We start from the raw sequence: 24470 nt of genomic DNA, 5'->3' as shown, positions 1-24470 counted from the left end.
AGGCAACCACAAAGAGGAATCTACCAAGTTACCTGACCAGCTACTTAAGTGACCAGCTACTATTTTAATTTATACACCTTTTATTTATGTATACATCCATATTTATGTATGTAGATGAAATTTTTTTCTGCAATTCAAATCAATTTATATTCCGTATTTGATAGAAATGGAAATAACTTATGTTAGCTTTTTTTTTTTTTTAATTCCTTGACACCCAAAAAATGTTATCATGAACACTCAGGCTTTTTATTATGCTTTAGGCTAGAGATTTCCAACTTCTTTATTATTTCCTGTGACTTTTTCCACCTTCTTTTCTGTACAGAAGACACGAAGGCCCAAACAAAGCCCAAAGTTTCTGATAATGGCCTGACCAAAGTATTTTGGTCTCAGTGGCTTAGCAGAACTCTCCTGAATCATTGAATCTGACTCCAGGTGCAGAAAAGGGTAGAAAGCACAGCTCTGCCCAATGGGCATAGCTGCCATTCCCAACCTTTTCTGGAGTTAAGACAAACAACCATTCGCTGGATCTCAGGACAGCATTTCTCCTCCTCCAATATACTATAACATACATTTGTTATTTAAATTAGAACATATTTGTTTTGAGCATTAAAAATGACAGCTTCATGTGTCATAAAACCATGGATAGGTGGGTCATGAAAATTCTATCCATTTCATTTGTAAGTAGAGTGGGCTGTGGGTTTCTATTCTAGGACTCACTGGGAAGCAAAGGTAACAAGTGGTGTTTCCCCTTTATGAGATGAGCAGGCAGACAAAAGACTAGTTCAGAAACTTCTGGAATATGCAGAAACATTGGTGGAGAGCGGAGAAGTGCCAAATAGGCCAGTGATATCCTCACACTTATTGTCAAAGGTATTAGACTGTGAATGAAAGGTCTGGCAGTCTGCTTCTAGAAGGTCACAACCTTGAAAACCCTATAGAGCACAGTTCTACTCTGCACACACAAGGTTACCATGAGTTGGAATCAACTCAATGGCAACTGTTTTTTTTGTTTTGCTTTTTATTTCAACACACTACATTCCCTGATCCCACTGGCCTTGTCTAGGGTGAGAAGGTAAGGAGAGAAGAGCGGAAGGATTGAGTGATCTCTGAGGAAGTTTTGGGGGGACATGCCATGACTAGAGGGTAGCAAATGGAAATGTGTGTTGGGTATTTTCCATGACAAAGTGCCGCAAAGCAGCAGAGAAACCCAGCAGCTCCCTGACCACCTTACAGGCAAAGAATGATAGTGCTCTGGAAGCTAGTCCAGTCGTCCTTGTTTACAACTGGCATTCCATGCAAGATGGGCATGAGTCAGTATACACAACACCAAACAAAAAAAACAAACCTGTTGCCATTGAGTTGATTCCTATTCATAGAGACCCTATAGGACAAAGTGGAACTGCTCCATAGAGTTTCCAAGGAGTGCCTGGTGGATTTGAACTGCCGACCGTTTGGTTAGTAGCCATAGCACTTAACCACCATGCCACCAGGGTTTCAGGTATACACAACAGACCTTCTAAATTAAGTCTTAAGACACCAAGCTTGCATTTACTCTATCACTGCACATAACTGAAGCCCCATTTGCTTTTGTAAGTCACGTACCAGTTCAGAGTCATCTGGTGTGCAGCCTCCATTGATGTGACATTCAATGTCTGCGGCCTCAATTTTTCCATTGTTCATAAAGCCAACCTGTGAGTGGTAAACAACACTTACTTCAGTGAGTATGCGAGGTTCACCTCCTGACTCCTGGGCACTTGAAGAATTCAAATGGGAGACCTTCCATTCCTGGTAAGAATGTGGGCTGGGGATTCAGACTGCCTGGGTTTGAACTCTGGTTCCACCATTTACAAGTCAAATGACTTTGGGCAGTCCATTCAACCTTTCTGTGCCTCAGTAACCCCCTACGTAAAAATTATGTGTGTAAAATTATTTCCTAATCCAATGATTCTCAAAACTTAATATGCATGCTTCGAAGGCCAGTGTAGCAGGGGTGGGGGTTTGGGGATCATGGATTCAGGGGACATCTAAGTCAATTGGCATAATAAAATCTTTTAAGAAAACATTCTGCATCCCACTTTGGAGAGTGGCATCTGGGGTTTTAAACGCTAGTAAGCAGCCATCTAAGATGCATCAGTGTGTCTCAACCCACCTGGAGCAAAGGAGAATGAAGAACACCAAAGACACAACAAGGTAATTATGAGCCCAAGAGACAGAAAGGGCCACATAAACCAGAAACTACATCAGCCTGAGTCCGGAAGAACTAGATGGTGCCCAGCTACAACTAATGACTGCCCTGACAGGGAACACAACAGAGAACTACCGAGTGAGCAGGAGAGCAGTGGGATGCAGACCCCAAATTCTCATAAAAAGACCAGACTTAATGGTCTGACTGAGACTAGAAGGCCCCCGGAGGTCATCGTCCCCAGACCTTCTGTTAGCCCAAGACAGGAACCTTTCCCAAAGCCAACTCTTCAGACAGGGATTGGACTGGACTATGGGAAAGAAAATGATACTGGTGAAGAATGAGCTTCTTGGATCAAGTGGACACATGAGACTATGTTGGCATCTCCTGTCTGGAGGGGAGATGAGAGAGCAGAGGGGGTCAGAAGCTGGCTGAATGGACATGAAAATAGAGAGTGGAGGGAAGGAGTGTGGTGTCTCATTAGGGGGAGAGCCATTAGGAGTATACAGCAAGGTGTATATAAGTTTTTGTATGAGAGACTGACTTGATTTGTAAACTTTCACTTAAAGCACAATAAAAATTAAAAAAAAAAAACCAGAAACTTAATGTGCATCTAAATCACCTGGAGATTAAAACACAAATGGCAGGGCCCCATTCAGCTGGATGAATTAACAAACTGTAGGATATGGGGGCTCAGTCAGGGAACTTTCCTAGAGAAGGTGGTATCGGACCAAGGATTTTGCTTCTAATCCATAGTGCTGTGGAAACCACACCAAGGTTTGTAAGTTAGAATCGATAAAGCTCTAATAACCAAAGTTCCTCTCTTACTGACTTCAATCTCCTGGGGTTTAGTGCTGGAGATTTGTGATGGTTACTTTACATACTTAGTGTTATTTTCTGCTCCCTTCTTGATTCGAGGCTATATTCCACAGGGTTGAAATTGCTGGAAGACTATCCTTTAGCAAGGTGGGAGCACTTCTATAATGAGCTTACTAATGTATAGGACAAATCAAGTTTGAATAAATGTCACCCCAAATCCTAACATGTCTGTATTCCTGAGGCCCCCAGAAATGGGAGATCTGTGAATGCCATAGCTTCTGCTCACATCTTCTTCTTGCTTTTAGCCTTTCTCTCATTCCCTATATTAGTGTTCACTGGGTGGTACAAACTAGTAATGAGCTCGGCTGCTAGCCAAAAGGTTGATGGTTCGAGTCTACCAAGAAGTGCCTTGGAAGAAAGGCCTAGAGATCTACTTGTAAAAAAATCAGCCATTGAAAGCCCTATGGAGCACAGTTCTACTCTGACACACATAGGGTTGCCATGAGTTGAAGTCCACTCAATGGCAAATGGTTTGGTTTCTTTTGTGTGGAGTGACTCAATGCACACAAAGTGTAGTGCCAAGGCTTGGTAAAAGACACAGCAATCCTGTCATCTGGGGAGTGTGTGGGTGAGTACAAGGCTCCGCAGATATTTGAAACCACAAGTTAGTGAATCACTTAATTTGTCTATATTATGTGTAATGACTTTCCTATCCACTCACCTTATATTTCCCATGTAGTGGGTGGCGTCCTCCCGTTATTAACATGTCATCCCCACGCTCTAAAATAAAACGGATTGGGTGGCCAGTCCTGGAGAGGGGGGAATAAAATAGAATCAGAACTTTAAGACATTTGAGATTGAGAGGTCAAGCTTGTGGAATGTTCCAGAAACCACTGGCAGATTCCCTTGACCACACAATTAAGAGACAAGGAGAAGAATTATTCCCAGGAAGCAATAAGCCAAAAAAAAAGAAAAAAAAAAAAAACCAAACCCATTGCCATCGAGTTGATTCTGACTCATAGCAACCCTATAGGACAAAGTAGAACTGCCCCACAGAGATTCCAAGGAGCGCCTGGTGGATTCGAACTGCTGACATTTTGGTTAGCAGCTATAGCACTTAACCACTAAGCCACCAGGGTTTCTTAGGAAGGAATAGGGAACTATAAATTTCTTGCTTCTTAATATAAATAAGGCAGTTATGAAGCTATCTTTATGTTTAAAAATTCCTTTTATCTTGGTCTTTCTTAGGAGTCATGATAGATAATTTTTTTGTGGTTGTTCTATACCTAACTTTCAGTTAGTAAGAGTGGTCATCAACAGCTATTTATTGAATAGCCTCTGTGTAATTTGGGAATTTAAAACCATCTGAAGTTTGAGGTTTCTGTGATTCATTTATTATTACCTCTAGGGACCAAATTCTTCATTTATGTTAATAACATTAATTGTAAACTGATCTCCAAGTTCAATTTTAAAGTCTTAATTTCTCATTCTTCATCCAAATACCCAGGTCATCTTCAAAATCTTGCCATTTATTTCTTGTCTCACATTTCCAGAACCCAATTCTGTGTTTTCAATAGCTATCCCCTTGTTTGAGCCTGAATTTTCTTACATTCAGATTGCTGCAGTTGTTCGAATTCCAGAATTTTCCCTGGACTTTTTCAGCTTCAATTCCACCCCCATAAGAGCAGCAGGACCTAGGTTCTATAAAAGCATCTCTTTGATTGTGACTCCCATACTTAGAAATCTGTGGTGGTTCCTCTTCAGGATTCCAAGACCTACCTTTCTCCTCCTTCAATATTTCAGTTAGGTTCACCTTCTTTACAAAGCACTTAAGATCACAGTCCACCTAATTTTTGTTGATCTACTAAAACTGAACACTTGCCTGGTGGGTTTGGTAATTTTGTTCTTTTCTGGAAAGCGGTGTGTGTGTGTGTAATGGCTCATGACCACTGAATACTCTACCTAGAAGCTTGCTTGCATGAGAACATGTCTGGTCTGCTTTGGAAAAACAGAATTTGGGATCTGATCCTTCTAGTTTCATATCAGCCTTCTCTTATTAGTTGTGTACATTAGTAATGGTTACAAGCTTTTTAAAAAAAATAATTAATTTTGCTGAATAGGTAATAAATACACATTACAAAATTCAGTAGGTTAAAAAAGGAATTCAATGAAAAGTAAGAGTCTCTCCCTGTCCTGTCCCTCCAGCAACACAGATCTTCCTGAAGTACAACTGTCAGCAGTTTCTTGAGTATTATTCTAAATACATTCCATTTTTGATATGTTATCAGGTGTCCTCTCACTCAAGAAATAGTGCAAGATCTGAATGTTCTTTCTTTTTCCTAACTTCTAAAAAAAAAAAATTTTTTTTTTTTTTTTAAATCATAGGATTCTGCCCACACCTCAAAAAATACTATTGACTAACCAAATCGCCCATTTCACTTACTCTTACTTTCTTTGCTATTGAGAAATAGGAAGGCCTTTAAGCTAAAAGCAGTGAGAGCACTGAAGCAGAACCCAATATCTGATAGGCTTCCTCAGGTATGCAGCACAAAGAGAAATGTGCCCAACTTTGTGCCACATGGCAGTGGCCCTAATTATTTAGGTCTGGATGCTAACACCCATCCACTGCTAGACAGTCTCTTCCTCCCCTGGCCTTTAGCATTGAGAGGATTTTGAAGGACCTCTTGGACATATGTCCAGTTAGGAATAGAGGGCTGAGGACTGGAATACAGAGGGTCCCAAGCCACAGGCACACTCACTTGTTTGCCGCCACGGCTGCCACCGCCGCCAGGAGTGCAGGCTTTCCTGCTTTCCCTCCGAAGGCTCCCCCAACCCTTTTCACATGGCAGTTGATTCTGTTCTTTGGAATATCCAAGGCATAAGCCACCATTTCCTGTAAGGGAGTCAGGAGTTGGTTACGGGCCCCCAGAAGGTAACTCAGAAGATGCGTTCTAAGCAAGGGGTTTATTAACTGAAATAGAAAATCCTTTATAATTTTCCCTACTGCCCAGCATAAAAATATATTTCTATTCTGGGGGAAAGACTGGAGAAAAGTCTTTATTTTTCAGAACTGACTAGAGAAACGGCTATAAATGCCTGCAAAGCCCAAGTTGAGAAAATAAATAGCTATTGCTTTTCAAAATTTATTAATGAGATATCACATTCCAGAATGTAATTAAAATGATCACAAGTTGCTCCTCATTCTCCTTGGCTGGCAGCCCCTAGAGTCCCTCATAGGGTCGCTTAAGACTCCTTCTTAAATATTAGCACGATCATGCGTAAGAGAACTGGCAGATGGGACAGTCAGAGGGAACAATGCACCATCTGGAGGGAAATCATAAAAGTGATGCTGAGTCAGGCGGGCAGGGCTGGGCAGCAGTCGATTTAACATGCAGGTAAACCTGGGTCTGCTGCCCATGCTTCACCCAAGACACAGAGGCCCAGGAGAAGAGGCTGGTGGAAGCAGCAGGTGAGAAGTGGTAACGGCAGCCCTGCAGCCGCACAAGTGGAAGGAAGTTTAAAGAAAGACATCACCCGTGTTTAACTCAGACATCAATCAGGAGATAATTTCTCCTGCCTCGCTGGGCAGAATCTGGCCCACCAGCACAGAAAGCTATGGTCAGCTCACACTTGAAATAGAGAGCTGAGCAGTAGCGCTGGAGGATGAGAGGCCCTGGACATGGCAGGAGGCAGTCTTTGCAGTGAGTGACAGTGGGGGCCAAGCCTCTGGGGAAACATGATGATGGACTTGCTGTCTGTGGGAACTGAGAATAATGCGTGTAGTGCAAGAAGGGTCTTCAGTCAAAGACATGATGTCTACTGAGCTGTGTGGGCTAAGGAAGATTAAGAAGAAAAAAACAAAAACAAAAAAATCAGTTGCCATCAAGTTGATTTCTACTCATGGCGACTCCATGTGAATCATAGTAGAACTGTGCTCTGAAGGGTTTTCAATAGCTGATTTTTTGGAAGTAGATCTCCAGGTCTTTCTTTCGAGGTGCCTCTGGGTGGACTTGAACCTCCAGCCTTTCCATTAGCAGCTGAGGGACTCCAAGGAAGATAATAGAAACACATGAATATCATAGTATTGGGGCAGAGTAATAAAATAAGGACAGAGGCCAACTAAAACTGGCTGAGGATTCACCAATTCATGGATCTAGGATGAATTGAAAAGTAATATCAAAGCCCCACTGTATGTAACTTCTATTTTATTCTTTATAATTACATTCATGTTACGTAAAATTTTAAAGGGTCTTTAAAGGTGTAAGAGTGCATACCTAATTCTGGATAACGCTCTGAGAAAAATTAGAGCTGGGCTTTGTCTCTATCTTAATGTCAAATATCTGGCTAACCATTACCACTCTACCTGAGTTCCACGGTTATAAATCAAGACAATGACACCACCTTACTTTGAAGTTCATCGACTGTGACACAAGAAACAGTGATTGGGAAGGGACTGGCCTGTGTAAGTGCTGCATCCTGGCTTGACACATATATATCCATTTCTTTATCCTCTGCTTTTGGGACTACAAGAACACTTTGAGTTTCCATATAAAAATGTTCTTGTCCTCCAAAGTGCACTTCCCCTGAAAAGACAGCAAGCAAATGGATTCTTATTTTTAGAGATATTTAGTTCAAATATATTCAAAACAGAGTGCAAAGTATTTTACTAAATGTTATTTTCTTCCAGGTCATGGGGATAACATTTGGTTTCCTGCCTTGATTTCAACACATCATTATTGTTTGACAAAATTTCACAGGCAGCTATTATCATACACCTGACACCCAGCCAGCCATACATTTTTCATCTGCTTACTAGAAAGATTAAACTTCAAACTACAATGTCAGTGCCTATTGAGAAACTTCATTAAAACCTACACGGACCTCAGCTACAAAGAAGAAATGGGTGTATGTAAAGGGTAGGGAAAAGGAACGGAGGGGATAAAACAATTTTTTTCCAAATTTCATCCAAGTAGGGATTAAAAACTTCAGAAATCTATAATTAGTTATAGGTATTAAAAAATAAAGTTTGTTTGCAATCAAGAAGCTGGAGATGGCACAGAAAAGTACCAGGGCAACTGGAAAGACTTGGTTAAGGATTTAGTAATCAACCCATAAATATAAACTTTAAATTGACCTAGTTTTTTAAAAAAAAAAATTATGGGCAGCCCTTGAATTCATACCCCTGAGCTTAAACATCCCTAACTGTACAGGATGGGCAACTTCGAACTATTAGTTCTCTAGGTGACAGAAGTTTGAGAGCTTAAAAATAACTCCAAATGAAAGTGTCACCAAGATTCTATCTTCAGGCCTTCTCTCTGGTTCTCTTTGTCTCTGTCTCACTCTGTTTCTCTTCTCTCCCTTCTGCCATGTGTTTGTAGGCTATAATTTCATCGACCAATCATAGTGCTGATTCCTCCTCTCTCATCTCCCTTCACTTGTCTTTTTCTCTGGAAGCCACCTCAAAACCTCTGTGGGAACTAAGTGAGAGAAATGCTTTAAAAATAGTTTTTTAGGTATTATTCTCTCCTTTGGTGACTTCATTCACTCTTATAGCTTCTCCCAAATCCACATCTCTAGACTCAGCCTTTCCTAAAGCACTGGAATTCCCATCTGACTGCCTGTGGACATCTCCTTGCAAAAGGCCTGCTGGCCCCTTAAACCTTTCAGCTTCTTCCTGCCTCCAAATATGTCATGATGTTTCCTACATTCTTAATGACACCACCTTTTCCTCAGTCAACCAATCTCTAACTTCAAAGTTGTCTTTGATTCTCCTTCACTAGTCAGTGATTAAATACCTCTTACACCTATGTTCTCTTCTCTACTCCACTGCACCAGTCGTCATCTCTTACCTGGCATACTGTAATGGCCTGTGGCCTGATCTCTGGTGGATGCCATCTTTCCTCTTCAAGCCACAAAGCACTTCCTGGTGCACTAAAGGACAACTACGATCCTATCACCTTCCCATTCAAAATCTCAAATGCCTTACATAGTCTACAGGACCAGCACAAATTCTTTAAACAAAGGTTCAGGGTCCTTCACAAAACCTCTCCTCTTCTCTGAGTCTGATGTCCTGGATTGTCCACCTCTTTACTAACTTGCACTAGAAGAATTAAGATGAGTTGATTGCACCCAAGTTCTATAGACCAAGCGTCACTGATTAAAATTACATTAATCTCTAGAAAAGGATTTAAGAATTCACCTTCAATAATTTGATCAACAGATTGAAATGCCTCCTCAATGTTTCCTTGTTCTAGTTTTTTTTCAGGCCCAATGAATGATTGGTGTTTTATTGCATCCTGTGGGTGGTAACAAATAAAATGGTATTATCAGTGTAGCACAATTCAAGATTGCCAACTTTGGTCACTCCCACTTTCCTCGCACTAAAAACTATAAGTGATGTTAATCATCACTCCCAGAATTTCCTAGGATGATGGTACAGTGGTTAAGAGCTTGGCTGCTAACCAAAAGGTCTGCAGTTCAAATCCACCAGCCACTCTTTGGAAACCCTATGGGGCAGGGCAGTTCTACTCTATCCTACAGGGTCACTATGAGTTGGAATTGACTTGATGGCAATGGGTTGGCCCATATTCATGAGTCAAGTTGCATTTCTCAGACCACATATCCTGACCTGGAACAATTTAGAAAATACCATCACCACATAATGCAGTCCCATCATATATATATATTTAACTAACCTATGAACTTTAACCTTCTCTGAAATTGGGACTCCTCTCTCTCTCCTTTAATTCTCACAACACCAAACATATCTACTGTGGAGGCTTAATATGTAATTAGATTCAACCCTGCAGGTAAGCAGGTGCTCTTTAGAATTCTCCTCCTGTCCCCCATCCCCAGCCAGGAATTTGATGGCTCTCTTGAGAAAGAATGGTTTCTGTAGCCAGACACCTGCATAGAAACTTAACCTTTGTGTCTTATTTTTGTTAAGTTGCTCGCAAACTTCAGTTTGCATAAGTGTAGCTGAATAGGATTATATGTATAAAACCTATGTTCTGTACTTTATGGACAATTTAAGGGATTTTTTAAAAGGTTACTTTTAAATTTTATTTTTCAGAATTAGGTAGCATATTATAATGGTTTAAATTTGAAGCAGAATAAAAACGTATTCTCATTCCCACCCTGTCCCTCTATCCAGTTTCTACCCACACCCACCAAAGGTGATACTGTCATTAGTTTCTTGTTTATTGTTTCAGAATTTCTTTATGAAAATGCAAAAAAATATGAATATATATTATTACCTCCTCTATTTTAATGTACTTTTCTGCACCTTTTTCTTCTCATTTATCAATATAAATTGGAGATTTTTCTAAATCAGTGCATAAAGAACACCCTTATCTTTTTTTATATATACAGCTATCTAGAGTTCCATTTTATAGATAGATAGATAGATGCTTGAATTGTTTCTAGTATTTTACTACTACAAACAATGCTGCAATGAATAACTATGATAACATATTATTTTGTATGTGCACAAGCTGAGGCATGGTGGGGACAGGGACCAAGTGCAGTTAGTGAGCAGCCCACTGTGAGCTGGGAGGATCTCATTACTACCCAGAATAATCTGGGGGTGGGGGCAGAGAAAGAAAAGCAGCCCACCCAGAACACCAGGAAGGATCAGGGAGACCAGGGTTCTGGAATAACTGGACCTTTTAGGAGAAAATATGCTTTCTAGATTGTGTTATTGCCACAAAACCTGTTGCCGTCAAGTCAATTCCAACTTATAGCAAACCTATAGGACAGAGTAGAACTGCCCCGTAGGGTTTCCAAGGAGCAGCTGGTGGATTCCAACTGCCGACCTCTTGGTCAATAGCCTTAGCTCTTAATCACTGCACCACCAGGGCTCTGTGTTACTGCCACAGCTGCTGGGAAATGCCACACAAGACAAAGGAGTTTCACAAATACTGTGCTAACAACATGCTTTGGAACTTTCTGAAACCACTCGCTGCCAAATCACCACAAGACCTAGCAGATTTCTCCATACCTGAATGCTCACAATCACAGGCTCCATGTCTTGGTACGCAATCTTCACCTTTCTGGCAGCCTGCTTGGCATGAGCGTATGAATCGGCAGCCACAGTACAGATAATCTGACCCACACAAATCACCTGCAGAAAAACAGACCAATAAACATGGCAGAACAGAACCAAAATGTACACCAGAGACTTCCTTGTCAGCACGGGGGTGACATGCCCTGAGATGATGTGTATGGACTTGTTGGTGAGTAATAGCTTGGCTACCACTAGCTATATAGCCTCAGGCATTTACTAAAACTCTCTAAGCCTCAATGTCTTCATCTTAAAATGGAGACAACCATGTTAAATTTGTCCTGAAACAACACCGCTGTTTTTGCTAGCTGCCTGTGAGTCAGTACAGTGGAACAAAACACTGCCTGGCCCTGTGCCACCCCCACGATCAGATGAGATCTGACCGTTATGATCTATAAGGCTTCCATTGTCAGGCTTTTGGAAGTAAATCACCAGCCCTTCCTCTTAGTCTGTCTTAGTCTGGAAGCTCTGCTTAAACCTGTTCAGCATCACAGCAACATGTAAGCCTCCATTGACAGATGGGTGGTGGTCTGAGGTGCATTGGCCTGGAATCAAACGCGGGTCTTCTGCATGGGAGGCAAGAATTCCACCATTAAACCACCAATGACTCTCAAAACAAGGTTAGCACAAAAGAATACTCCAAAGTTGTTAGGAGGGCTGTAAGTGGTCATGTGTATAAAGGCACCTGGAAAATAGCACCAGGGAATAGCAGCTGCCACTATAAACTAATACAGCAAATTAATCTTAAGCGCTGTTATCAGACTACCTCATCCTGTGCATATAGTCTTTCTTCTTCGCTGCCATTGTCACCTGGCACATCTCGAGCTGTTATCACATCCACCACACCAGGCAATGCCAGTGCCTCAGAGGCATCAATGGAACTGGGAAAGAAACAAAACGGTGAGGGTACAAAGTTACATGGAATATATGGCCCCTCCAAAGGGTCGGCAGTTCGAATCCGCCAGGCACTCCTTGAAAACTCTATGGGGCAGTTCTACTCTGTCCTGTAGGGTTGCTATGAGTTGGAATCGACTCGACGGCACTGGGTTTGGTTTTTTTGATTTCTGCTATGTGAATCGGGTGGTACAAACAGTTAAAACTCTCAGTTGCTAACTGAAAGTTTGAAGGTTCAAGTCCTCACAGTGGCCTTGGAAGAAAGACCTGGAAATCTGCTTTCGAAAAACCAGCCATCGAAAACCCTATGGAACACAGCTCTACTCTAATACACATGGGGTCGCCATGAGTCGGAATCAATTCTATAGCAACTGGTGGTGGTGCTGGTGAGTCCTAAGAACCCAGTCCCAGTGCCTTCGAGTCGATTCCAACTCATAGCGACCCTATAGGACAGAGTAGAACTGCCCCATAGAGCTTCCAAGGAGCGCCTGGAGGATTCGAACTGCCGACCCTTAGAACCCCACTGTAATTTGCATGATTGCCACCAGGCAATCCATGAGGGGAAGTGTGGTAAAACCATGCTAACAGTATGGGGAGTGGAAAATATTGGTTTTTACTGGATGCAGAGGTGACAAAAAGTGGGATCCTTAGGAGAGCATTTTATTATTCTCACCTTCCGCGTAGGTGTAGCCTTGAGGTTTCATAAACTCATGCCCAATTGGTAGCACTTTTAGGAACTCAGGCTCCTCTGAAGATGGACATCCAGAGAAAAGGTAGAGAGAATTACAGCTCTTTGGGGATCTCATGAGCAGAGGAAGTGGTTCTCACCCCTTTAAATTCTTTGGCAAATTAGATACCAACTCTGTCTTAACAGTAGTTTACTCTTTTGTCTTCTCACAAACCCACGCGTTTCTTTCTTCCTTTTGCTTTTCTTTTTATCAAAATATATGCTGGGATTGCTTTTTAGTGAACTATGTCAAGGTGTTGGAATGGGTAGGTCCTTAATAAATGAGAACTCCCTTAAGTGTCTTTTAGGTGTCACTGGCTTTACAGGACTTCTTTACTTACATGAGCTTAGCGTGCGGCCTGGTGCTGGTCACTACAGCCAGGAAGAGTTCTTCTGGGAAAGCAGGCATGTCGTCACAAAATACAGCCTCCCCTGTGGCATGTTTAATACCTGACTGATGCATAATGGGCCGTCCAACTGGGTCTTGTGGGGGCTGCTGGGGATCTATACACTGTGTTTAAAAACAAAGCAAACTGATCAAGTATGAGAATTTATTAAATAGAAACATTTACCAGGAAGCTGGCGGACCTTTCTCTACTCTGTGTGAGGCCAGCTTTCCAAACCAGTCTGTTTTTAGCTTAACCTGGGCTTTTCTTCTCACTCATTTTTTATCTACATGAAGTAAAGACAGTAAGTGTGACGACGATGAGGAAGGGTAGGGACTGGACCCAAAGTGAGCATTGGCTTTGTGACAGCTATTGTTATAGTTAGCTGCCATCTAGTCAACCCTAGACTCATGGCAACTCCATGCTCAATGGAACAAAATTCTGCCTGGTCCTGTGCTACTCCCATGATTGATTGTGGATCAAACCCTTGTGATCCATAGGGTTTTCACTGGCTGATTTTCAGAATTGGATTTCTAGGCCTTTCTTCCCAGTCTGTCTTAATCTAGAAGCTCTGCTGAAACCTGTTCAGCATCATAGCAACTGCACTGACTGGATCCGTGCAGAGGTGCCATCTCCACAGACAGCTGAGCTGGGCATGGGACTGACGGCTTTAGTGGCAGCTGAGGACAAGTGCCTGCAAGGCCGCCCCCACCCCCCATCTTCATTGATGGGAACTGGATTCTATGCCCTGTGTGAGGGCAGCCCAGGAAGCAAAGTACAAAATGCTAGGCCAGGGGAGGCCAGAGAGGGCAATAGGAGGAAAGTGGTCCAAAGCATTGGAAAGAGCCTGAAGCAGCAGACTGCAGAGGGGATCTGTTCTGACCCAAGCGTCCACTTGTCAGCAGAAGAAGGGAGCTGGCTCAGTGTTTTACACTCACGCTTTTATTTTATCTCTCACCTTTCCCTCCCAACTTCTCCTCATTTCCAATCCCAAAGCCATGATGCTAATATGACCGTGGTTGCTGGTGTCTGCTCAGAAAGCAAATGAGAATTTCTGGCAGCTTCCTGGTTTCTGCTCCCTTTTGCCTAGTTTAGGGAGCCCTGGTGGCACAGTGGGCAAAGCAATCAACTGCTAACCAAAAAAAGTCAGCGGTTTGAAACCACCAGCAGCAACATGGGAGAAAGATATGGCAGTCTGCTTCTGCAAAAAATTTTTTAAAAATTACAGCCTTGCAAACTCTATAGGGTCACTAGGAGTCGGAATTGACTCAGCAGCAGAGAATTTGGTTTGGGCTTTTTGCCTAGTTTATTGACTGTTGGGAAACGGATCTCAGTGACAAAATGCAGATTTTGGACTTCACCTGTTTGTTCAATGCCAGCTTCTCCAAGAGACAAAACAGCCTGACTCAGTAACAACTCAGAAACAGAGGTGCTTCTGGTGGACGGCACAGATAAGAGTCTTCATAGTGTGCGGTGCACATATTCTGGCCTGGATAGAACACTCAGATACCATCTAGCCAGCTCCCAATTGGTTACTTATTGTTGCTAAGGAGATGATAAGAAATTATGATACATCTCCATTCTTGCTGCACTCTGTCACCTCAGAAACTGTGTCAGCGAAAAGCTACTTTTGTAAAACTTGAACAAAAAATATGTAGAGGCCGCAAACTTGCTCTGCTGCCCCCTGCTGCTGGGCTCCGGGAACCCCAAACATTTCTTTTTTTAATTTTAACAAAGAATATGCTTTTTGATTTCAGTTATTTTTATTATTAACTGAGAGAGTACACTTGTGAAAAGAAAGTCAAACTTAATCATTGGTGGGTATTATCAAATTTTTAAATTGTTGCCAATCTAAATTGTTGTATTCTAGAAAATCTGAGTGAAGTTCAATAGAGCTTAATAGTTTTTTCCCAGTAATCTTCCAGTGGGTATACTTTAACTTTGTTTTTTAAACAATTCTTTGGTTTGCTTGGAAACCCTGGTAGCATAGTGGTTAAGTGCTACGGCTGCTAACCAAGAGTTCAGCAGTTCGAATCTGCCAGGCACTCCTTGGAAACTGTATGGGGCAGTTCTACTCTGTTCTGTAGGGTCGCTATGAGTCGGAATCAACTCGACAGCAGTGGGTTTGGTTTTTGGTTTGTTTATTGCTTTATAAAACTATTTGTTGAAAAGATGTTTCTTATTTTTTTTTTTTTTACTAAAGTTTTTCTGTTTTATATCATCACATTTATCGATCCTTTCCTTTATGGCTTCTGGGTTTCATGTTATATTTAGAGAGGACTTCCCTAAGCTATGGATTTAAAAAACACATTTACTTGTATTTTTGCCTAGTAATTTTATGGCTTTAGTTTTTAATGTTTAAATCCAAAATCAATCTGGAATTTATTTTCATTGTAAGGTGAAAGGTAGAAATAGTTTTATGTTTCTTTCTTTGTTTTTAAAATGGCTTCCTAGTTTTATCAGTATGCTTTACTAAATACTAAATTTTCTTATACTTATTTGATATGTATCTTTATTTCTAATAATTTCCATTTTCCCCTTTATTTCTGGATTCTGCATTGTTTTATAGGTCTGTTTGTCCCTTCTGTATCAGTACTTATAATTTTTTAACTACTAGAGCTATATAGGAAACCCTGGTGGCGTAGTGGTTAAGAGCTATGGCTGCTAATCAAAAGGTTGGCAGTTTGAATCCACCAGGCACTCCTTGGAAACCCTGTGGGGCAGCTCTACTCTGTGCTACACAGTCACTGTAAGTCTCGAATCAACTCGACAGCAATTTTTTTTTTAAGAGATGTATAATGGATAGAAATATTACATAGACGTAGTTCACCTCATTTTCTATTGTTATTTTTCAAAAGTGTCAATTTTTATCTTTTCAGATAAACTTCCCACCACTCATCTGTCAGTTTGTTGCGCCGTGGTGGCTTGCATGTTGCTATGATGCTGGAAGCCATGTTAACAGTATTTCAAATACCAGCAGGGTCACCTGTGGTGGACAGGTTTCATTGGAGCTTCCAGACTAGACAAATTAGGAAGAAAGGCCTGGAAGTCTACTTCCAAAAATTAGCCAATGAAAACCCTAAGATCACAATAGAATATTGTCTGATATAGTGCTAGAAGATGAACTCCCTAGGCTGGCCAAAAAATGTGAGGGAAACCTTCAGTGAGGGGGGCTGACACAGTGGGTACAACAATGGGACTCAAATATACCAATGATCATGAAGATGGGGTAGGACCCGGCAACATTTCATTCTGTCGTACATAGGGCCACCATGAGTCAGAACCTACTCAATAACTAACAACAAATGAATTTGAAAATCTAGTTTCCAAAAGCGCCGTTGGTATTTTGATTGGGAATGCATTTAATTTATAGAATAATTTAGGAGAAACTTGATATGTTTACATATTGTGTCTTACTAGCCAATGACTAGCTATGTTTTCCCCTTTCTTTTTTAAAGTTCACCCGTAGATTTAAAAAGTTTTCTTCATGTAGACCTGCACATTTCTTGTTGAGGTTACTCCTAAAGATTTTTACAGCCTTGGAAACCCTATAGGGCAGTTGTACTCTGTCCTATAGGGTTGCTAGGAGTCAGAATAGACTCAAAGGCAATGGGTTCTTTATTTTCTTATTTTTTGGTATTGCAAATGGGAAACTTATCACATTGTATCTTGTAATGTATTATTGCTTGTATAAAGCATTTGCATACTGTTATGAGTTGAATTGTGTCTCGCAAAAACATATGCCTAAATCCTAACCCCTGTATGTGTGAATATGACCTTATGTGGAAATAGGGTCTTTGCTGATAAAATCAAGTTCAGATGAGCTCATATTGGATTAGGGTGGGTCCTAATCCAATGACTGGTGTCCTTATAAGAGGAAATTTGGACACAGACACACATCCACGTGGCAATGGAGGCAGAGATTGAAGAGATGCATCTACAAGCCAAACAACACCAAGGATTATGGGAAACCACTAGAAGCTAGGAGAGAGGCATGTACCGGACTCTCTCAGAGCACTTCAGAAGGAACCAACCTTGCTGACATCTTGATTTTGGACTTCAGGCTTCCAGACTGTGAGAGAATAAATTTCTGTTGTTTTAAGCCACCTAGTTTGTGGTACTTTGTTCCAGCAGTCTTAGGAAACTAATACAGATAGCTTTGTTTAAAGCATTTACATAGCTGGCCTTTTCCAAAAGGCTGACCCTATAATAGTAATTTGAAATAAAAAAGTAAAGCCATGCTGAAGGACAGTTGTCATTCCACTTGGCTTTTCTATGCTTTCATAAAATGTACTGACCTTGTATGACTGTATCCCGTGAGGTATGGTCAAAGGAAAGTCTTCTAGGACACTTAGGAATTTCTTGGAGATGTCAGGATATCCACTGGGGTCCTGAAATACAAATGCCTTTATTATTTTAATGGGAACTCTTAATTGTAAGATATTGATTGATAGAAAATATATATTTTTAATTTATATTTCTGCATGGTTTTCAGACCTTAATTTTCATTGCTTTAGGGAAATTTATATGAATTAGAAGAGGTTTTTGGGTTTCATCCCATAAAAACCCATTGCCATCGAATCGATTCTGACTCATAGCAACCCTATAGGACGGAGTAGAACTGCCACATAGGGTTTCCAAGAAGTGGCTGGTGGATTCAAACTGCTGACCTTTTCGTTAGTAGCCTAATGCTTAGCCACTGTTTCATCAGGGCTCTTTCATCCCATTAAAAGCAAAAACAAACAAACAAAAAAACAAACCTGTTGCCATCAAGTCAGTTCTGACTCATATAGCAACCCTAGGGACCTCAAAAAATCACTTGAAAACAGCACTTGTGTTCAGCACCTGAAACAAACCCTCTTGCCCAGGGCATCCTAAAGACAAATTCATCTTTACCCTCATCTTTAACTGCTGCAAAACATCTAAGTAGAACTTGAAGAGGAAACTGATCATGAGAGTTCTTCGAAATTCCACCATTCCTCCAGGGGCAGAGACTGGAAGGGTGATTTCATCTAGAACAAGCCTGCAAGCATCACTTAACATTCCCTCATCCCAGCACCTAGGTAAAAAGGAGAAATCCAACCACCTTAGTAAAGTATCAATAGGCATGCAACAGCTACTAGAAAATTAATTGTAAAATTATGAACAAAGGTTGATAAAATCCTTTTTCTTTTATAGCAATATCATAACAAAATCTTCGTGTACACTCTTGACTTAAAGTCTTGTTTTTAACAATCAGGTACACTTCCTGTAAAATGCTATGATGTTATAGAGAAGAGATATAGGCCTCTTCCTTTGGTGACAACATCAATTGTCATGATTCCACAGGTGCTGGACTCTATGTGGTGTAATGTACGTGTTTGTAAATCACCTTCCAATAAGTTGCTGACAGGATTTACTTGCACTGACTGTAGTAGGGCCAACTCCTCCATATAAGATGTTCAAGTCCACAACAGTGTTTGTGCCATCTTTGAAAATGACACTCATTCCGGCATTCACAGTGGCAAGGGCATTTTGTTGACGTGGGGCCTGCCTGAAAGCTGACACAAACTCCCACTGGAATAGAATAAGAACAATGTTTTAGTTTGAAAGCCTTCAAGACTATGGGAAAGTGTCGAGAATACTATAATAAATACCTATATGGTTTACACTCAGATTCACCAGTTAATGCAGTGTTGCATCTTCCCACTCTCTGCAGCCAGCTACACTCACATGCACACACGGGTCTAGCTGAAACATTGGAGAGTTAGGCACAAACACCACGACGTTTCATCCCTAAATATCTCTGCCTGTGGCGCATAAAATTTCTCCTATATAACCACAATAACATTATCAAGATCATGAAACTTAATGTTGATACAATACTTGTATTTAATATACAGTTCATATTCAAATCTCTCTAACTGTACCAAAAAGAGGCCTTTATCACCCATGTGCTTCCCTCCGCCTCAATCCCCCTCAATCTAATGAAGAATCACACTTTGCATTCAGGTGTCATCTTCATAGTTTCTTTATTTTCCTTTATTCTAGAAAAGCTTTCCAGCTTTTTTTTTTTTTTTTTCTGGTCTTTAATGACACATTTTTGGAGAGCCAAAGACTAGTTGTTTTGCAGACTGTCCCTCAATTTGAGCTTATCTGATTATTTCCTCATGAACTTTGGGGGTGGTGAGAATACCACATAGGTGACATTGTGTGGGACCAACTTCTTCGTTTACTTTAAAGCCACCCCAGTCATTGCTATAGTCATCCTCATGAAAAACCATGAGTTTGGAGTACCTCCATTCTCAGAACGTCTTCTCCCATCTCCTTTGGCAAAACTTTTCTCAAGTCACAGCATCGCTAAATTAACCAGCAGAGACTCTGCATGCTGGGTTCTGCTAATCAATGGTAAGTTAACAATAGAAGTCTTCATTTAATTTTATTCTTTCCCTAATTTCATCACCCCTTTCTCTGAACTTTAGCTTTCAATTTAAAATAGAAATACTGGAGGGCACCTAGGAGTCTCTGGATGGCTCAAATGGTTGCTTCTAAGCAGCTAAACAAAAGGCTGGGAGTTCAAATCCACCCAAAGGCATCTTGGAAAAAAGGCCTGCTGATCTACTTCCAAAAAAATCGGTCACTGAAAACCCAATGGAGCACAGTCCTACTCCGACACACATGGAGTACCTATGAGTTGGAATTAACACCACAGCAACTGTTTTCTGGTGTTTTTTTTTTTCTTTTTGGAGGACATAGTAATATTTGTGGTGAATGATGGTGATTGTTTATTTGTGCTCATATGATACTCAGTAGACTTCCATAAATTGTGAATGAGTACATTATATTGTAGGAGAGTGTGAGTAAATCGAGAGTGCTGCTCTTCTGTGTTCTAGCAAAGGCAACAGGTTTTCATTTATCGGTTGAACTGGTCTGGAGCTCAAGAACTGAGGTGCAATAGTAACACCCACATTTGGCCATGTTTCTCCATTTGGCAGACAGATATTGCTGTTAAACAGAAAGCAAGTCAAAGCCGTATTTTTTCAATGAATACATGAAGTCCGCATGTGCTGGCTGTGTCTTAGTATAATCAGAACTTCTCACCTATTCCTTTGCAGTTCTTGCAATTTGAAGAAAACATTCATCTTAGGCTGTAGTGTCAAAATGCAAAGCTTTGTCAGTTATTCTTTATTCGACTTAACTCCTCTGAGGCTGATGGTGGGTTGTGGTCCTGGCTTTGCCACCCATTCACTGTGAAGCCCTGCTGAGGTAATTATACTTCTTTGGACCTCAGTCTTTTCACCCATAAAATAAGGTTATTGGTCTTTTTCAATTATGTGATATGTGAGTCCTAGGATCCTAGGTCCTTAGAGCTTTCGAAGAAAAAAAAATATGAAAACTATTCAATGTCTTAAAGCTCTCTAATGAAGCAGATTGATATCTAATCTGTTATTATTGTTTGCACCCAGGTGCATATAAAATATTTGCTGCAAATTCCTTTTATAAAAAATTTTAATGGTATTTTAGGTGAAGGTTTACAGAACACACTAGTTTCTCATTAGACAGTTAGTACACATATTGTTTTACGACATTAGTTGGCCACCCCACGACATGTCAACACTCTCCCTTCTCAGCCTTAGGTTCCCTATTACCAGTTTTCCTGTCCTCTCCTGCCTTCTAGTCCTTGCTGCTAGGCTGATGTGCCCCTTTACTCTTGTTTTGTTTTATGGGGCTGTCCATTCTTTGGCTGAAGGGTGAACCTTAGGAGTGACTTCATTACTGAGCTGAGAGGGTGTCCAGGGCCATACTCTTGGGGTTTCTCCAGGGGTTTCTCCAGTCTCTGTCAGGCCAGTAAGTCTGATCTTTTCTTTTTGAGTTAGAATTTTGTTCTACATTTTTCTCTAGCTCTGTCCGGGACCCACTATTGTGATCCCTGTCAGAGCAGTCAGTGGTGGTAGCTGGGCACCATCTAGTTGTACTGGAGTAAGCCTGGTGGAGGCTGTGGTAGATGTGGTCTATTAGTCCTTTGGACTATTCTTTCCCTTGTATCTTTAGTTTTCTTCATTCTGTCTTGTTCATAAAGGGGTGAGACCAGTGGAGTATCTTAGATGGCTACCCACAGGCTTTTAAGACCCCAGGCACTACTCACCAGGGTACAAGGTAGAACATTTTCCTTATAAACTATGTTATGCCAATTGAGCTAGATGTTCCCCAAGACCATGGTCCCTACAGCCCTCAGCCCAGCAATTCTGTCCCTCAGGGATTTTGGATGTGTCTATGGAGCTTCCATGACCTTGCCTTGTACAAGTTGTGCTGGCTTTCCCAGTATTGTGTACTGTCTCACCCTTCACCAGAGTTTCCACTTATCTATTGCCTATTTAGTATTTTTCCATCACCACCACTCCCCTCCCTCGTAACCATCAAAGATTGTTTCTTTTTGTGTGTAAACCTTTTCATGAGTTTTTACAATAGTGGTCTCATACAATATTTGTCCTTTTGTGATCCACTTATTTCACTCAGCATAATGCCCTCCAGATTCATCCGTGTTATAAGAATCTTCACAGATTCATTGTTGTTCTTTATCATTTCGTAATACTCCATTGTGTATATGTACCACAGTTTGTTTATCCATTCATCTGTTGATGGGCATCTAGGTTGTTTCCATTTTTTGCTATTGTGGACAATGCTGCAGTGAACATGGGTGTGCACATGTCTATTCGTGTGATGACCTTATTTCTCTAGGATATATTCGTAGATCATATGGTATTTCTATTTCTAGCTTTCTAAGGAAGCACCATATCGTCTTCCAAAATGGTTGTATCATTTTGCATTCCCATCAGCAGTGCATAAGAGTTCTGCCCTCCCCACAGCCTCTCCAACATTTGTCATTTTCTGTTTTTTTATTTGTGCCAGTAATGCCAGGGTGAGATTGTATCTTATTGTGGTTTTGATTTGCGTTTCTCTAATGGCTAGTGATGGCAAGCATTTCCTCATGTGTCTGTTGGCCACTTGAATGTCTTCTTTGATGAAATGTCTGTTTGTTTCCTTTCCCCATTTTTGATTGGATTATTTGTCTTTTTGTTGTAGAGGTGTTGGATTTTCTTGTAGATTTTAGAGATAAGACCTTTGTCTGATTTGTTGTAGCCAAAAATTTTTCCCAGTCTGTAGGTTCTCTTTTTACTCTTTTGGTGAAGTCTTTTGATGAGCATAAGTGTTTAATTTTTAGAAGATCCTGGTTATCTAGCTCATCTTCTGGAGTTTGTGTGCTGTTCATTGTGGTTTGTAACCCATTAAGGTTGTGCATTAGGGCCTCTAGTGTTGATTCTATTTTTTCTTCTATTAACTTCATAATTTTTGGCTTTATATTTAGGTCTTTGATCCATTTTGAATTAGTTTTTGTATATGATGTGAGGTATGGGTCCTGTTTCATTTTTTTTGCAGATGGACATCCAGCTTTGCCAGTACCATTTGTTAAAAAGATTATTTTTTTTCCCCATTTGATGGACTTTGGCCCTTGTCAAAGATCAGGTAACCATAGGTGGATGGATTTACATCTGGGTTCTCAATTCTGTTCTATTAGTCAATGTACCTGTCATTGTACCAGTGCCAGGCTGTTTTGACTACCGTAGCCGTATAGTAGGTTCTGAGGTCAGGTAGTGTGAATCCTCCTACTTTATTCTTCTCCTTCAATAGTGATTTACTCATCTGGCGGGGGGGAGGGTCTTCCCTTTACGTATAAAGTTAATGAGTTTTTTTTTTTTCCATCTCTTTAAAGAATGTTGTTGGTATTTGGATTGGGACTGCATTGTATTTGTAAATAGCTTTGGGTAGAATTGTCATTTTCACAATGTGAGTCTATCCATCCATGAGCATGGTTTGTTCTTCCATTTATGTAGATCTCTTTTGGTTTCTTGCAGTAGTGTTTTGTAGTTTTCTTTGTATAGGTCTTTTATATCCCTGGTTAGATTTATTCTTAAGGTTTTTTTTTAGGGGCTATTATAAATGGCATTGTTTTCCTGATTTTCTTTTCATTGTTCTCTCTATTGGTGTATAGGAATCCAACTGATTTTTGTAAGTTGATCTTGTATCCTGCTACTCTGCTCAATCTTTCTATTAGTTCCAGTAGTTTTCTCATGAAGTCTTTTGAGTTTGTATCATATCATATGCAAATGGGGACAGCTTAACTTCTTCATTACCAATTTAGATGCCCTTTATTTCCAGCACAATGTTAAATAGGAGTGGTGATAAAGGGCATCCTTGTCTTGTTCCTGTTCTCAAGGGGAATGTTTTCAGCCTGCAAATTCTATTTTTATTATATCTAATTTCATTCAAAACAAGAATAAAGCAACTAACAACATGAAGAACATAATCAACGTCACTGCATTATATATGCAGAGATTGTCAAATTGGTGAATGTTTTGTTGTGTATATTCTTACCACGATAAAACAAATAAGTAAAGCAACTGAAATCAAATACAGGAAAGTAGATAGATTACATCATAATCTCATACCTTTTTAGAGACTGGAATGAAAACAGAAACTAAGACTTGTTCTGGTTTAAGGTTTGCATCTGTTGTTCCAGCAAGAAAATGATCATTTAAAGGAATTTGCTGTGTTCCTTCTGTAAGGAAAAAATATCATTTCATTTTACAGTATTATGTACTACTGAAATGACTTTATATGTTATAAAATCCAGTAGTATCCTTATAATAAAAATACATTCTAAAGTGAAAGTGAAATTGAAAGTCACACGTAATATAACTATCAAATAGTCTGGTTCTACCCAGGTGTAAAGAAGTCGAAAAGATATCTCGGGATACTCCTTGGAAAACCAGTCTTCCGCCTGTGCTAACACAAAACAGCACCTCCAGCTTATAGGAGACAGTGCACCAAGGTTACAATACGTGATTTATAGGGCAGAAGGGTCTAAATCCATGAGTAAATGTGGTGGCAATGACAGATAGATGGGTGTGTTGTAGGGGGGAGCATCTGGGTGACTTGGAACAGCTGAGTAGAATGGGATGGTGGTAAACATGGGTGGTAAACATGAGAACAATGACATTGACAAATGAAATACAAATGACACCAGTAACATCAATAAATGAAACACAGCTATAAAGTTCATGCGATTATTTTGAACCATAATCCTGAAACACAGACCTACAAATAAATGGTGTTCCCCTTGAAGCAGTCAACTTGGGAGAGATTTTATATTTATGTCAATAGTGGTGTCCTCCTCAAGACAGTTTGGGAACTCTTTGGGCAGATGTTTTTTCAGAGCCCATGGCCTCAGTGGTGATATATTTTTATCCTTTAAAGGTGGGTTTGATTTGCGGTAGGAGGTAAAAGACATTCAGAAGTCAGCTTGAAGGACAGGACAGTGGATCAAATTGGGTAATACTCTTTTTAGTGAAAATCCAAGTG

At 40.5% G+C, this 24470-nt stretch overlaps 1 protein-coding gene across 4 annotated transcripts in view; it reads right to left on the bottom strand.

The window, feature by feature from the left end:
• LOC126077959 (aldehyde oxidase 3-like) overlaps positions 1 to 24470 on the bottom strand; it is a 100592-nt gene that overhangs the window by 40555 nt on the left and 35567 nt on the right. For all 4 annotated transcript variants that reach the window (XM_049887763.1, XM_049887761.1, XM_049887762.1 and 1 more), the window contains 12 exons: positions 23558 to 23667; positions 18442 to 18626; positions 17967 to 18129; positions 17369 to 17461; positions 13026 to 13195; positions 11830 to 11944; positions 11001 to 11123; positions 9201 to 9297; positions 7460 to 7584; positions 5761 to 5894; positions 3723 to 3810; positions 1603 to 1689 (listed from right to left, as the gene is read on the bottom strand). In XM_049887763.1, coding sequence (XP_049743720.1) covers positions 1603 to 1689; positions 3723 to 3810; positions 5761 to 5894; positions 7460 to 7584; positions 9201 to 9297; positions 11001 to 11123; positions 11830 to 11944; positions 13026 to 13195; positions 17369 to 17461; positions 17967 to 18129; positions 18442 to 18626; positions 23558 to 23667 — 1490 coding nt within the window. The remainder of the gene's footprint in view (positions 1 to 1602; positions 1690 to 3722; positions 3811 to 5760; positions 5895 to 7459; positions 7585 to 9200; positions 9298 to 11000; positions 11124 to 11829; positions 11945 to 13025; positions 13196 to 17368; positions 17462 to 17966; positions 18130 to 18441; positions 18627 to 23557; positions 23668 to 24470) is intronic.

The sequence above is a fragment of the Elephas maximus genome, chromosome 6 (genome assembly GCF_024166365.1).
Source record: "Elephas maximus indicus isolate mEleMax1 chromosome 6, mEleMax1 primary haplotype, whole genome shotgun sequence".
Taxonomy (NCBI): Eukaryota; Metazoa; Chordata; class Mammalia; order Proboscidea; family Elephantidae; genus Elephas; species Elephas maximus.
Note: the sequence above shows the minus strand (reverse complement) of the source record. Positions and strands in the feature narration are given on the sequence as shown.